The sequence below is a fragment of the Prinia subflava genome, chromosome 3, assembly GCF_021018805.1.
Source record: "Prinia subflava isolate CZ2003 ecotype Zambia chromosome 3, Cam_Psub_1.2, whole genome shotgun sequence".
NCBI lineage: Eukaryota > Metazoa > Chordata > Aves > Passeriformes > Cisticolidae > Prinia > Prinia subflava.
Genome location: NC_086249.1, coordinates 72,556,121 through 72,572,840, shown reverse-complemented (window position 1 = coordinate 72,572,840; position 16,720 = coordinate 72,556,121). Strand labels below are relative to the sequence as shown.

The window sequence follows — 16,720 nt, the reverse complement described above, 5'->3', positions numbered from 1 at the left end:
AAACTTTTAGAAGGTTTCATGCACCTTTAATGGAAACATGCTAAATTCTGGAAAACAGTAGACTATCATTCAGTAGTGGCTCTTCTCATTATTTGTATGTGTGGCTTATTTATCTGCTTGTTTTTGATATGCAGTTCCTAATAGCAAGAGTGAGTTTTATAGATATTTTTAAATTAAACTGTATCTTTTAATCATGCTAGTTTGTCTCACTGGCATATCCCCTGTATGTGGACATAAATAGTTATGTCTTTCTATTATTGAGATCTAAATTGATATTGTATTCCCTCTTGCCTTCTCTCAAAGCAGTCATGATTTCATTATTGTACTCTCATCCTGAACTTCCTAATCACATTTCTCTTTCCCCTCTCGACTCTCCTGTTACTAATATACTTATGTTCAGCTAGTGGAAGTGAGTGAATTCCTTAGATCAGATTCTAAGCTATTCAAATGAGCCTCTTGGCCTTTCTGCATCTGTTACTGGCATGGAATCCTCATAGTGAGAACTAAAGGCTAATTTTACATTTAGGACTGTGTATGGGTGGATCCCAGCTGAATCAAACATTGCTTGTGTGGCTCATCAAATAACTTAGGATGAGTCAATGTGCATTGTGATGCTGAGCAAGCTCAATGTGCACATGACTCTTCTTCTGTAGGGAAACGTGATGGGTGCAGCTTTCAGACTTCATTACACAGCAAGTTCCAAGCTACCCAAGATATTACAGCGGCTTTTCAAGGCTTAGTAACCTGGAGGAAGCACATACAAGAGATCCCACAGAACTTCATTCCCATAGAGATTTTGTCACTGTGTTGCAAGCCAGCCAGAGAGTCTAGAGGAAACGTCTATAGGATGGGTGAGAAACTGAAGAACTATAGTAAGAAAAATAGAGATCATGATATTTGCCAGTGTTGATCCAGACAATCTGTAGAGAGGAACCTTTTGAAATTCAACAAAGGTAAATGTGTCCCGTATCTTGGGAAGAATAACCCCATGCCCCATTACAGGCTGGGTTGACCTGCTGGAAGGCAGCTCTGCAGTGAAGGATCTGGGTGTCCTGGTGAACAACGAGCTCTTCATGAGCCAGCAGTGCCCTTGGGGCCATGAAGGCCAAGCGTATCCTGGTGTGCATTAGGAAGAGCTTTGCCAGCAGACTGAGGGAAGCGGTCCTGACTGTCTACTCAGCCCCAGCCCTATGAATACCAGATGCCCTTTGTTTCAGCCCTACAACCCAAGATTATAATCCCATCATATAGTTTATTAAATATAGTCTGTTTGGACATATTTTTTCTATCACTTTTTTTGTAAGAGGAAGACTCATACATGTACAAACTACTAAAACTTTACCTTTATAAATCCCATTCCATCCACCCAGCTGAGAATTTCCTCTGTGAGCCTCTAAGAATCCTCCATGATCAGATGCAAAATAAATAAATGTGGTATTCTTCAAGTCCTCTTTGTCAATAACATCCAGAAGCCTGCCTATAAACAAAGCAAAACATCATAATTACATCAGCAGATACAGTCAGATTTTTTAGGCCTTGACTCCACATTCAGTGAGAAAAGGGAAATTTAAGTTTTCATTTTAAGAAAATCAAGAAGAGGTATAGTATGGTTATGGTATGGCAATCTCTGAAACCAACTGTGTAACCAAGGTGAGTTAACAGATTTTTACATGCGCCAAAAAGGAGTTTGGTGATTACCCCTTTAATGTCTTTTCCACATCCAAGTGAATGAAGAATTTTCTTCAAGACCAGCACTTACCCACCATCCAGTCCATCTCCTCTACATTATCTCCATACAGGCCATGCCTGCTTCTTCCCTGAAACTCCTCTGTGGTAATGAGAGGGGTGTGAACATGTAAAAGAGAAACAAAGAGGAGAAATGGTCCATGCTTGTTTCTGAAATAAAAGAAAACAATAGTCATTTCTCTTCAAACTGTCATCCAATCCAAAATATAACAGTGCTATTGGAGTTACTCTCTCAACTGACATTATATTGTGAACTGAACAATTTTTATTTTGACATATTTTTGGCTTTGAGGTTTTGGGAGACAGAGGGAAATAAAACATACCCCTCAAAGATGTTTTTTCTATGTTAAGGCCAAAACAGTAATGTGTCCTTTCTTTTTCCAGTTCCATATTAGACAAGTGCAGAACATTAAACAAACAGTTAGAAGAGGTTATAGCAAAAAGACTGACACATTCCTGGAAGCAAGGAGAACAGGACTCACTTGCCTAAACTTAAATATGGATGTGCATCACTGAGCATCTGAGGTGTCCTCATGGAAGAGGCAGGTATCACCCACAGTGAAACTTTATCACTTCAACATCAAGCCATCAGGTTCATCTCCTATGAACGTGAGACTACCTATGCTCAAAGTTTTAAAGAAGGAATTTATATTACTTCAAATTTCCTTTAAAAAACAAGCACACAACCCCTAAGCCCTGACAGAAATATGGATATGCCCAGATTTAACATACAAATACTTTTAAAGACTTTGCCTTTTTTTCAATTCCAACTGAAGTTACTGATACTAAATGAAGGACACCTTTGGGGAAAAAAAATAAACAAAACCCACAAAACTAAACAAAACTCACTATTTTTCACTCTCCTGTTTGTTAAACATTAACTTCATGTGACTCTTTCTATGACAGTCCATTCATCACCCTGAGACCACGTTTCTGTTCCTACTGGCAGAAGGCACAGTATTTGCCAGGACCCCTTTGTATCGCTTGCTCCAGCCCAGTCTGCTCCTCACCTCTGCTGATTACCTCTCAATGAATGTAATTGCCTCCTTCAGCATATTAGAAGTAGTTTTTTGTAGGTTCATCGGTTGTTCAGTGATATCATGGTTTCTCATCAGGATACAGTTCCAGTACTTGGTGAAACCATAGCTGGAGAACCAGGAGATGAAATGAAGGAGACTGCAGATGGCCAGACAGATGATTATTTTCCATTTTACTGGGAATAAATTGGCAAGTTTTCCAATCACAAGAGTAAATACTGCAAGGATGATCATCTGAGTGTAAAACCAGTATGTTTCTTGCAAAGACTTGGCCAATTCAGGGTCATCTGTGCCTTGACACTCATTCACAAGGGTAAAAGGCATGCCATAAAAATAATCAAAACCATGATTTAAAGGATGGTGGCAGTGATCGTGGCGGGTTTTGCAGTTCACACCCATATGCCACTTCCCTGGAAATAAAAAACAAAGATCTTAAATCCAATAGTTGCATGTGTCTGCCTGTATTTCTCAGTTAAGGTGCAACCAAGGGAGGAGCTGCTGTGGAATGGGGTCACACTCAGGGAGCAGTGGTGCACCCTCCCTTCAGATACTGACAGACATTGAGGAGGCCCCCTCTCAGCCATCTCTTCTCAAGGCTAAACAGGCCCAGATCACTCAGCCTTTCCTCATAAGAGACATGCTTCAGTCCCCTAATTAGCTTCATTATTGATGAATAAGTTAAACAATACAGCGCTCAGTGCTGACCCTTGGGAACATCACTGGTGACAACTAGACCCTGTGCCACTGATTACGACCCTCTGGGATCAGCTGTTCAGCCAGTTCTCAACCCATTTCCCTTCCAAGCATCCAGCCCACACTTCCAGAGTTTGCCTACGAGGATGTTGTGAGAGACAGTGTTAAAAACCTTGTTGAAGTCATTAAGACAATTGTGCTGAAATTGATATAATTAAGACCACTGTGGTGTCTTGGTGCCAACTGGCAGATGACATTTTTCTGCTCTAATATATCAATGAATATCTCTGTTGGTTCATCCTAAAGCAATTTGTACAGGGCAAATAAGATTCTTTCCTTTGAATTTACTTCAGTTTGAAGTATGGATTTATGTATTACATACACCTCATTTTGGATTTACCAGATACGTTGTGCTCACATTGGACTTGTGGATAGTGCTCTAAAAACCCTGCTCCTTTTGAAAGTCAAGCATACAAGAAAATCTAGTTTAACTGATCCTGGACATTTTGACAAAAAATATATTTACAGAAGTAACCTGATTGGAATAGCAAACAATGAAAAAGCAACAACTTTCTTTGTTTCATACCTACAAGTGCTGTAGAATAACCTCGCTGGTAAAGTATTCTGGCAAAAGTAGTTTCATTTGGCGGAAGCCCCCCCGAACCACCATTCCAGAAGAGAACCTGCCGTTGAGTGCTGGATGCCATGCCTAGAGAGGAGGAAGAGTCTTTAAAATTAAACAAGCCAGATTTCAGATTTCCAGTCTTAGATTGTGCTTTCTAACGAATGGGACTCAGTTGCCTAAGCCTAGTGCATTTTTATAAGCCACTTCTTATGCCCTAGGGTATTCTGCTTGACCTCCAAAATGATGTCTTTTCCAAGTTCCATATCATCCTATGCTAGTCCAATGCAGATGCCTCAGCTATGCTGGCATGTATACAAATGGCAGGAAGACACCCACATTCGGATATTAGGCAACTTCTTACAATCAAAGTTCTATCAAAAGATGATGTTAACAAAAAAAAAAAAAAAAAAAAAAAAAACAAAAAAAAAAAAAACCACAAAAAAAAAAAAAACCAACAAAAAAAGGCAAATAAGTTTTATCTAGAACAAAAAGCTTACAGGGTTAGGGGAACACACTTCTGAAATGTACAGTTCATGATTACATTTTTCCTAAAGCGGGTAGAAATCACATCAGAAGCTACACAGATTATTACTGCTTTATGCAGTGGCTGAAGTCTTGTGTCATAAATTTACATGGTTGAAGTAATTTACATTGCTAAGAATTTTTCTACAGTCTGACACATTTCACTGTGAAAAGGTTTGCCAGGATATTAAAAATATTACATTTAATACAGTCCTAGCGCCACTGAACATACAACTTCTTTCTTTTTCTATCTCTGGTGCTTTGTACTGTTTGGATTTTTGTCCATTTCTGTATTGTCATTTAGCCACACATAATGTGTTTTATATGGGGATTTTCCCATAGAAATCAATCACTAGTCATGTCTAAGTTTTGCCCATTTCACTGAGACTCCAAATCCCAAGATTAACTGTTCTTTAACATGGTTTATTTAGGGGGATTTTTAATATCAACACTGACTAGACTAACTGCAGCAAGCCATTGGAGAGAGGCCCAACCTGATCTGATAGGGTATCTGCCAGTCAGGAAAGCAGCTCTGCTTGGAGTACAGACAGCTGCTGCAGCAATGTGCTGAGTAAGTCTCACTCCATCCTTTGCCAGACCATCAATGTTAGGGGTCCTAAAGAGAAAAATCCCATCTCTGATAAAATTGTATTACATTACACAAAATGTATTCATGGCATATCTTTCCTCCTAGTTTTGTTGAGCATATCACCATCAAATTTACAAAAATCTCTTTACCTACAACTCAGCTAGAAAAGTTCTGTTTTATGTTATATGTTTAAATTATTTTTGAGATTCCTTGACTCCTTAGGAATGAGTTTTCCATGGGTATATATATTTTTATTAATAACTTTAAAAAAAGAGATGAAAAAAGACAAGATATCTCAGGTATGTCTCACGCCAAAATCCCATTCAGCATAGGGAACAAGAATCTTTTCACAACACAACATACAAGAAAATAATAGGCAAGAACAAAGACACATCATTCTCTCAATCAATCTATATAGAGATTGATAACTGCACTAGGGATAAATATATTGCATAGACTGACCTGTAATTTCATAATACATCTACTAAGGTTGTTAACTGATATTAAATTCAAATCTCACTCCTTCATATTTCAACCCTGGAATTATGGAAATTTATGTATTATACTCATGCCTGACAAGTACAGTGCACAGACACATTCAGAGTTCTAAGTCTCGAGAGTTTCTCAAGCATGCCTGTTTAATTATGACTCCAGTAGGAATTACTGTAGAACATGCATTTTTTACACCATTTGAAAAGAACTGTATCTAGATAAACTAATAAATTAATAATGAATTTTAATGCTAAGTATTATCAGTAGGTTTTTTTAATGAAATTCACCAGGAAGAGATAATTTATTTCATACCTTATTGTATCATTGCCATAGCAACCCATATCTCCAATACCAAGATCATCAGCCAGTATCAGTAAAAAGTTAGGTTTTGAAGGATTTGATACACAGGTTCTTGGAAACAGGCACAAAATCAGCCAAACGTTTACGTAGCTCCTAAAAACAAAAGTAAAGAGGTAACGTTACAAAAAACAATTGTAATTTTTACAATAAACTTTAAACTACTATTCCTAAAGTTTCATGGGGACTCGGTATAGGTGCAAACAGCAACCAAAGAGTGCCAGCAGATGGAGCTCCTGAATATGTACAGAAGTCCTTGAGCTTTATAATATTAGTATAATTTTCTGGGATGATTAATTATTTTATTTATTTATTTATTTATTATTTCAGAGAGTAATTTTGTGTCTGCATTTTTGTATTGACATTTTCACTGCTCCTTGTGGATGTTCCCATAGAATGAGTGGCTGGATAACTACAAATGTCCTAAGGCACCCCCTGTAAGGAGCTGTAGGATGCTGCTGCTAAGGATCCTGGAATGAGTGGGACAGGAGGACAAAGGTGGTTGGTGTGGAGTCATGCTGGTCTTTATGATAATGGCTTGACTGTGGCTTTTACTGCACCCCCTGCTATACACAGTGTCTGGAAAATGCTCCTTAAGCCACGGCACCATCTGCAAAATCAAGGTGCAGCAACAGGCTTAAAGTTGATTATCTTCCTAGGAGACCCTGAGAATATCTCTGCACATTTTTGTACTCAGAAAGTTTGCAATTGTAAGCTTACAGATACTCACCTGAAGTAAAATACATATGCTAGAACATATCTTCTGACTGCTAGTTCATTAATAGATACTAAATTAGTTCATTAGTAGATACTACAATATGATCAATGTATAGTAAGTGTACTATACCACACACTGTATATACTCCTAATCCTCCATGGCTTATAAAAATAGGTTAATAGGTTTTGAAATATCAATAGAGCCAAACCTGTTTTAGCTACTATTAGATACTTATTGAGTTGGAGTGGTGGTAGTGGGAAAATGTGAGATTATCTGCTTATGTTTTCTTAAGCACAACAGCTAAAATCCAGGAAAGAGCCTCTGTGAATGTCTCTCTTACCATTGTTTTCCCTGGTAAACATCATCGTTTTCTACTTTACGAAACAGGTGCATAGTTGGTCATACAAGTTCTGGTGAAAAAGGAAAAGAAAGAAATCTGAACCCAGAAGTTCTCATGATTTTTTATGCAGTTTTGCAAGGTCTGACCTGTTTCTAGCTGTTGCTAACTCCAGGAGGACTTGGGAGAATTTGGAAACAAAGCAAAATGTTAATGGGCTTTTAAAAAGTCCTAGAGGTGCCTATTACTCAATACATGCACAGAACTGTTGAAAGGAATCTTCTCACCATTTTACAAATGAGGTAGAACTATTATCTCACTTTTTACTTAACCTCAGATCAACTTAAAGGGAATGAATCTAGACTTTACCATGAGCTTATAAACTACAAAAAATATGACAAATAAATGCCATCTTGGAAACTAATATTGTCACTCTTAATCTTAGGCTGTATTGTTCTTTGGTTTAGATGCCATCTAGTACATTCAAGAAAGTGTTTCTATCTGAATTGTTACTAAAAACTTCTAGAAACTAGAAGTTTTAGAAACATAAATAACTTCATGATTATTTCCTTAAAGGACTCTAAACCTTAATGCCATTTGTAAATTTAACAAGCCAGTTTTTCTAGCTACCAACTCTATGAAGTCAACCAGGTCTTTAAAAATCTAGAAATAATCTTTTCCTTTGTTAAATATTTATTTTGTCTGGCAAAGCAAATTTCATGAGTGGAAGTGATTTTCTCTGCTTGCTGAAATAGTCACTTTGGGAAAAGGAATGGCTTTTCTTTTTATCTTTCCCAAAGGAATGGGAAACACACTGTTTTCCCTCATGAATGGCCTAAGGGATCTACAGATAATGTTGCACTGGAATTGTGCAAACAGTCCTGCAGAAGCACATAGTAAACTGGCTAACTGGTAACACTAAGCTAAATTAGAGATGTTATTCATTCCATCACTGAGAAGAGAGAAAAAAAAATGGAAATATCCCATCCATGCAATATCCCTACTTTTCCACACTTCTCTCTATTTCTTAACAGCACAAGAACAAAGACGTTGTTGGATTTACCAAGGGACAGATTGAAAATAATAAGAACTTTTGCTTTCTATAACAACTCAAGACACGTTTGTAAACGCAGAGTCACTTCTAAACAGAGAGAACTGAAAAGTTCCATCTTGACTAATGAAAGACTTGGGTTTTTTTCTTCAAAAATGAAAACACAGTATTTTCTAAGAGCTCTTTTTCTGCCTTTTTAGTACACAAGAGTTCACCTGGAATGTCTGAGAAATACTAAACAGCCCAGAGCAGAGTATAATCCTGCCTACTTCAGAGGATGAGCCATAAGACAAAGGAATTGCAGATACTGTTATTCGGATGAGGGAAACAGTGTTAAGAGTCAGAACTTGGGGTCTGTTGATGATTTTTCCAAGCAACATCTACATTCTTGTTTGGCTGTGGCTGAGACAATAAAGGAAATAAAAACCCTAAAAAAACCTAAAACCCACCACCACCAAAACAAATAAACAAACAAATCCCCCAGAAAAACAAAAACAAGCCCCTTAAACAAACAACAAAAACTCCAAGAACAACAGCAAAACAATAAAAAAACCCAACAAACTTGATCACTGTTAGTTACAGAATTTTCCAGGGTTGATGTTTCCCTTTGCAGCTGGCAAGATCCCAAAAGGCAGCACTGAAAGCCCATCTTCCCAGCACAGTGGGTGGGTCAGAGATTAATAGGAAGGCAGCAAAGTCTCTCTGACTCAATGCAGTGGCTGTTTGAAGCAAGACCTTACTGTGAATGTAGATGCCAGTAGCCCAGTATCAAAAAAGCAGGCTGTATTTATATGAAGCAAAGGACTTGCTACTAGGATCTCAAATCTTTTTGAGATGGCCATAGGACAGAGCTGGGGCAATGATGAGGCAAGTGCCTGAAGCCATTGATCTGTGACAACAAAGAATGACTGATGGCTCTGGTCAGTATCTGTAATGGCAGCATCTTCATGGTGCTTTAACAGCAGGCAGAGCTCTGCCTTCCCAGCCACTGTTAGGCACCATCACATTTAAAGAGCTTGTGGTACAAGATTAAGCCAAAAACTATTACAACAGTAATCTTCAGTCTACACCAAGCTGAAGATCAGCCCTTGTGAGCTGTGGTGGAGCAAAAGAAGAACCAGGCAGATCTGAATATCTAAGAAACCCCTTGACTTCCCAAGGTGTTGATCAGCTTTCCAAACTCATACAACAGCTCTGCTGTCTTCCACTTTCTCCCCACAGGTTCTTGCATCACAGCCAGCTGGTCATAGCAGGCACATCAGTATTCAAAAAGAAACTCATGTGGGGTCCCTCAGGAAAACTGTGCACTTGAACTGAGATATACTGGTGGTGTTAAAAAGATCTAAATAACATTGGATGTGGCACTATCTGATTTACTGTAAGCCATTTTAGGAGCACTTCTCTTATTGAAGAACAACGACCACACTTACTAAAAAAAATCACTACAATTTAAATATGCATATTCACATTTCTCTCTTAGGGTTTGATTCCTTCTGAAGGCAGAGCTCTCACTGACAGCACTAGGATGTGATGAACCCACTATTGGGCCCTAGGGCTTGTCCAGTTTCCTTAGCTGTTAAATGAGAAAACCCAACATAATTTATAAATCAAACAGCAGCCTCTAAAAATCAGAAATCTCTTACAGAAATCCAAGAATACATCAGATGGTAATTCCTCTGTAAGCCAGTAAGCTACAATAAAATGATCATCAGGACTAATAAAAAAGGCCATCCCCTTTTAACAATGTGGAAAACAAACCCTCTTCTCAGTTATTGTTCCGAAATCCTGGATGTTTTGTTTGTTCCAAATCCCTCTTTCTCCTGGATGTGCTGAGCAGTCCTGATTCTCTAAAAGGTGTGTGGGTGAAAGCAGGCAGGAACTTGCTCTTGTTCTTCTTGCTCTCCCTTCCCCCTCGCTCCAGCATGACACACTGGGATCCCTGCCAGCAACAGCCAGTAAACTGGAACAGCCATCAAATGGGAACAGCTAGGCAGGTTTTACATGAGTTCCAGGCAGAGTACAAAGTCCTTATTGTTGAAATACTAGCACAACATGTCTACTGCCTCTTCTATGTTCCCCATCTGGTTAATTCTGAGAAAATATGTATAAAGCCTGTCACTGTTCTATTCCAGTGCTTCAGAAAAGATGCTATAAATAAAAACAGGATATACTACAAAACTTTTTTTTTCTCCCACATAGCTTTTCCAGCCTTCCAGATGACATAAAAGGACTAGCTTGTCCTCCCTTTCTTCTGTCATGTTATTTTTCTGTTTTCATTGCTTTTTCTAGAAAGGTAGTCATATCTGTGCTGAAGATGTGTTTATTTGTAGTGTTTACTATCTATCTCCTTCTTTCAGACCTTAACTTTGATGTAATACATTTTACAGTTCAGAAGGTCTTGGGAAATTACTTGGAGGAGCCTTATTTATTTGCTGACGTTTTGGGTCTCTATGCTACTTGAATACAACAATTGCTGAATTTAAGACTGTGTTCTAGAGAAGTCAGTAGCAGTCAGTGAGATGGAAAGATTAAGCAGCTAAAATTATCAGATTCATATAATCCAGGGATAACCAGGGTTGGAGACAGTTTTTTATCTTTTTACATCCTTGCACTTATGACTATATTCAGTTATTTTTGTGTTGCAGCATTGGGTCACTTTTATTCATATATATTTGACTGCAATACTTATGTTTGTATGACAGCTTAACAGCTTGTGGTGCTTCTGGTGCAAAGACTTGAAAAATCTGTATTTCTTAAAATTACGTCATACTTTGGGAATGACAGATCTTTGTAAACTGCCAATAAAACAAGTATTAACTTTCACTGGCTTTCATCCAAATTATGATTAAGCTTTTTTTTGACTATTTACATCTTTCTCACCATGTGTTCACTCCTGAGGATGGGCCCATGCTGCTGCTGGCATGACTTAAAATGCAGACTGAAACAAACTACACTGCCCCTGCCACCACCACCCCCCCCCAAAACAAAAAATTATACATATATATATATCCCATACCTTCACATTTTTCCCTGCTAGCAAAACTATCTGGACGCAAAGACCTCACATTCTGTTTCTCACCACTACATTACTACATTAGCAACCTAACACAGAGTTAACAGCCATGATTACTTGTCTTCCACAGAATTAAATTTTAAACAAACACCTTTTGTCACAAAAAAAAGTAAAGTAGATAAATAACACCAAAGCAGAAGGGAGATTATTTTTATCTCTGCAGGCTGAGCCAAGCAGAATTTCCTCCTCTTCAGCTAACCAGGTTTTCATTGCCCCTGAGCACAGAAAGCTGCTGTTTGCTCCCTGCTGCAAACAGGCAAATTCTCTGCCAGCAACAATTTTTTTTTTTTTTGAGTCACTGTGTGTTTTATACTGCTGTTTTCTTTCTGGCTTTTTACACATGTCTGAGTACTAAAAGCAAACATTGGCATTTATTTAGCTCCTTCTCACTTTGACAAGCTTTCTGAGTGAACATAGGGCTGTGAACATAAATACTGAAGTGACACACACAAAATTTTATAAAATCACTTCTATCTCAGACCATGGGGAAAAAATCCCTAAGATATAGGAATAAAAGTGTTAACCTACTAAACTGGCTGAGCAAGTGAACTGTTTGCAGGGATATTCAAAGGCAGGGGAGCAAAACAACAAACTACAAAAAACCTTTTTCCTTTTACTAAATTCAACATGCAATTTTTCTAGAGTTCTAGTAGGATACTTATAACGAATTCTGACTTCACCTACTACTACAAAAACACAGCCATTAATATAGTTCAAAGCCCTAAAATCTGTGTCATTTCATTGTAAAATGCAGTGCAAGACTGTGTCTCCTTAGAAAGTCTGCCTAGTATCACACTATTAAAGGTGTTTGTTCTTTTGGCTTGGGTTTGATCTTTTTTTAGCACTGGCACAATCCCTTTGTACAAGTTGTAGTTTGTAAAAATATACATATTGCTACCAAATATTTTTTTACTCCCACATGACTCTCAAATGTACCTTATTTTTCTACAATATTGAAACACTGCAAATTGAAACAGTGCAAATTATTAATGAAAATCATTTTTACTAGCATTCTATATACAATAAAATCATTTTGCAAATTATGCAGCAGGACATCTTTCTGATGGGCAGAATGTTTCTCTCTCTCATAAAACTGTTGCAGAGGTATACAGCACATCAATGTTTTATACCTCATATAGTTTGTGATATAGGTTAGTTTTACCCAGATAAAGCTTCAGATCACAAGTTCATGACTCGAGGACAATCCCTCGTTAAATCAGATTTGCTCCACCTCAGGAGGAGCAGCATCTCAGCAGAGCAGTACAAGAAGTACTGTAGTACAGCAGTACAGCAGTACATGGCTCCAACTACTATGTTTAAACAAAGTACAACTGTGATTTGTGGACTATAGAGGCACAACTGCAAACATATAGAGTTTCATTTTTATTTCTTACTGCTTCTTGCTCAGCATTATACACTTGGCTCTCTGCAGCATTTTTCAGCTGCATTCCTTGAGCAAGCATAAATTAGTCAGATATTAGGAATATACCTCCACAGTTTTCTCTTATACTCAAGTCTGCAAAACCAGGATTTCCTTAAACCTTTGGCTAGTGGCAAAGAATGAAGGGGAAAACTTCTGATTGACATTCCTTTTCCTTTTCTTTATTTTCATCCACTTTGCTTCCCAGGAGAAGAAAAACTCAATTATTATCTGATATTTTTGTCAACAGAGTGCCACAGTGATGCCTTGGGAAGGCTAACCTGGAACAGAGACTAGACAGAGTTAAGAGAATAAAGGAGGTATTTATTAAAAGGCCTTTAAGTACCTGGGGGAGTACAAGAGCCTGGCCAGGGCTACACCCAAGGTGGACCCAAAATGGTCACAAAATGGACAATTGGTCACGAGGTCCCACACTTTTATAAGTTTTAGTCCATTTGCATATTGGGGTTAATTGTCCAATTACAGCTTCAGGTTGTGAGGTCCCGTCCTTTTTGTTTCCTCTCTTCAGTTCACTGCTGTTGGGGCTGAACACTTTTAATGGTTGCCCTTGGTCTCAAGCAGGAAAAGAATTTGTCTACCTACTCTGTGAAGAGCTTAGTAACACTGAATATGAGGCTCAGAACTACAGCTCTAGGCAGCACAGAATCTGAAAAACATGAAAGCTAAAACTTAAGGCATCAACAGGACATGTCATCTCAGCAAATCTGTGTGCTGTCACCTTCTTTACCACACCAACAGAATGGGAATGTCCCACAGCACGGCTGCAGCCACGGCTTCCATGCCACGTTGGACACAGAGAGCTGCTCGGGGACTGGAGTCAGCGTCCTGCCTTCTTTGCTGTAAGACATGCCTGCTAGCCAGGCACTGATATATCATGCACAACAATTTCAAGAACCTCAGACATCAGTCCTGAAAAACACCAGTCATGCAAAAAACTTGACAATTAACAAGAGGAAAAAAATCATGTTTTGCAGTTACCATGGAACAAACATTTATACTTACTGTCCTTCTTGTGCCACCGCACTGTGTGCAAGTAGGAACCCACAATAGTGAAAGCGAAACTCAGGCTCTGACTTTTGAGGTCTTCCTTGCAGTAAAGGCATCAAGTTTCACCCATCAATTACCCTAATGTAATGGAGAGAAACACAGGCAGGGGCAAACCTGACAGTGAACTGTATTTGTGCATTGGCTACAAAACTGCGTTGCTCTTCCTTTGGATTGGCTGTCTCAGCACTTGAAATAGCTCACAAAATAATGTCCTCATAGATTTAAGAGCAGCCACCAGACTGCCAAGCCAACATTTACACACCTTGATTTTTTTTGTTGTTTAGGGTATTGTTGGTTTGTTTTTTAATATATGATATTTGGCTCAACTCATTCCATCTAGCAATACATAAACAGAGCTTGTTCTAGCAGAAAAAGTTATTTGATAAATCAATACCATTCTCAAATCAGTTAATATTTTGCAACTTTCAAAGGAACTTAAAAGAAATCTGATGGGCAAGTAGGGGTTTTACCCTACTTGTTAGAGTTAAGAGGTATTTGTAAGGGCCCATAAGTTAAGTCAGTTGGTGTCAAAATAACCTCAGGCACCAATTTTCATCTTGAATCAGTGTCACAGATTTCAATATGTACCAAAAACTTCCAAGAGCTGAGAAAAATTGGTGTTTCCAAGGTCCATAAATTCTATGAAAATCCATCTTCTGTCATGCTGACATTTTTGAGTATTTTGTATCCAGAAAATAAAGCAATTTTAATTATATTTGGAAGGGCAGTGGAAAAACGTGAACAAACTTTCCCTTCCAAATCAAGGATACCTTAACTTGAAACCATCTCTTCCACTGCCATTTTAAAATGCCAACCAGGCCCCATACATAGATCAGCTGTAATAAATACCTGCTGGAGAAATCCCCATAATTTACATTTTGACACACACATACCAGAATTTTCATAAATATGCGTAGCAAATATTACTCATCAACAGTCTTAAGGCCTAATCCTAGTCTGATATTTTCAGATGGACATAAATCATCACAATCTCTACTAATTTTGCAAGACATGGGGCAAATCTCTAGCACAGACTGAGGCAGCTCCTGCAAACCCTTTTAGGATGCAAAGATCCTACGTACAGAAACACGGTTTTGAATGAATAAGTAACCATCACCTTTAACAGACAAACCCAATACATGGGACTGTCTGTAAACATGTGAACTCCCAATTGTAAATAATTAACCAGTGCCTATGGGAATTTAACTATCCAGGAGCAAAGTTCCAGTTGTTTGAGGGGGGGTTTTTGTACATTCTACTGCTAAGTTATTCAGTGACAAACAGAGTTGTGGTGAAATGCTGTAGAAACACTGCAGGCTACTTCCATCTCTACACTTGGAATATTCATTTTAAAGAAAGAGACTTTTCTATTTGCCAGTCTTGTATCTCTTCAGAGTCACAGGGAATTACAGTGGCACAATGAATCCTTTCAGAGCACTAATACATTCAGGTAGAGCTGCAGGGGGAAGGTCTCTAAAAAGACCTCAGAAATAAGCAGTCCTTGACAGCTCCTTTGAGTCACACAGGCATTCTTCCTTCCAAGATGGGGACAAGAGGAGCACTCTCCACCCCTGCTTGTCTCTGATTTAAAAAGAAAAAAAAAAAAAAAAAAAAAAAAAAAAAAAAAAAAAAAATCTGTTTTTACCTATGTCTTCAGCCCCATCCCAGCATTTTATTTTCTCATGGTATTAAATGCTGTATATTTGCTTATCCCTATGGTGATCCTGCTCGTGGATTAAGACAGGGTCAAGGACAAATTCCATCTTAGGTAGCATACTGCTTACAGTTCCAAGTCTATATTCTAAGTTGTTATGTAGCAGTATTTTGCGCTATAAAATAACCTAATATACATAATAACCTCTGACATATAATAATATATATAATAATAACCTCTAATATAATATATATAACAATACATATATCTAGTATTATATGTATTATATATAATCCATAATTTTTATATAAAATAATCTCTCTCTATAACTATATATAATAACCTCTAATGCTTAGAGCTCTGATTATTTTTCAGCAATCCACAGAGGAAGACTACAAGTATACTTAGTTACTAAACACCAGTAAACTTTGAAAGCAATAGGGAAAGAAGAGTATAAAACATATATATATGGTACATACACATGAAAACCTTCTCAAAATTCCCTAGAATGTTATTTCTGAAAATTATTATAGAAGCATAGCCAGAGACTTCCACTTAAGAAACAGATCTCATTGCTTAAAAACATGAAAACACTAAAAAAAAAATTGGCAGCTAGCATTACTAAGTGATTATACAACATCTGCTTAATGAATCAGGTAAGTGCAAAACATCAGAAAAATACAGGGAACTATTATGTAACTTTTGTTTACCAGGCTCAGTATGGACTTACACCATCACAGAGCCTTATTCACAACGCTCTTGAGGACAGAGCAGAAGCCATCGGCACAGGCAAGCAGATGTTGAGAAAACCCTACTAAACTATAAAAATTGGTGCTTATGCTTTCCTTGTAATTATGTTCCAAGTTGATACTGCAGTGCTCAATACACATCTAGAGGATGACAGCATTATAAATTTTACTGTCCTCCTATTCAAGAAATCTGCTCTTTCAAGGTTTCACAGAGAAGCTGTATCTGTGCAAGAGCCTCACGCCTTAGACTACTTCTGTGAGGGCTTATACAATGTTTCACCATCATCCCCAAAAGCCTGGCAATGCCACCACTCACTGGGAATCCACCAGAGTGAAAGGAACTTCTCATTCTTAAAAATGCCCAGAGAGATCCAACTCAAACAGAAAAATTTGGGATAAATTCTTGTTAATTAAGCTAAAAGCCTGTAATTACACACAGCAAAAGAATTTGCATTCTTGTTTTCTTTGTCTAACCTGTGTTAGTGAAAGAAAAAATTTGCACACTGCTGCAAAACCAGAGCAAAACTCCAATTTCTTTAACGTTTATTTAAATATTAAAAAAATGAATTACAATTATTACATATATAGA

The 16,720-nt window shown here is 37.8% G+C and overlaps 1 protein-coding gene across 7 annotated transcripts in view; it reads right to left on the bottom strand.

Moving 5' to 3' along the window:
- LOC134548071 (arylsulfatase D-like) overlaps nt 1–16,720 on the bottom strand; it is a 31,398-nt gene that overhangs the window by 12,763 nt on the left and 1,915 nt on the right. For 3 of the 7 annotated variants that reach the window (XM_063392422.1, XM_063392420.1, XM_063392421.1), the window contains 7 exons: nt 7,120–7,189; nt 6,017–6,157; nt 5,118–5,239; nt 4,063–4,185; nt 2,770–3,193; nt 1,760–1,896; nt 1,343–1,477 (listed from right to left, as the gene is read on the bottom strand). In XM_063392422.1, the coding sequence (XP_063248492.1) occupies nt 1,343–1,477; nt 1,760–1,896; nt 2,770–3,193; nt 4,063–4,185; nt 5,118–5,239; nt 6,017–6,157; nt 7,120–7,172 (1,135 nt within the window). In that variant the 5' untranslated portion in view covers nt 7,173–7,189. Of the gene's footprint in view, nt 1–1,342; nt 1,478–1,759; nt 1,897–2,769; nt 3,194–4,062; nt 4,186–5,117; nt 5,240–6,016; nt 6,158–6,477; nt 6,718–7,119; nt 7,190–13,683; nt 13,824–16,720 lie in introns of those variants that run through there. The other 4 variants (XM_063392419.1, XM_063392418.1, XM_063392424.1 and 1 more) reach the window with 4 other exon arrangements.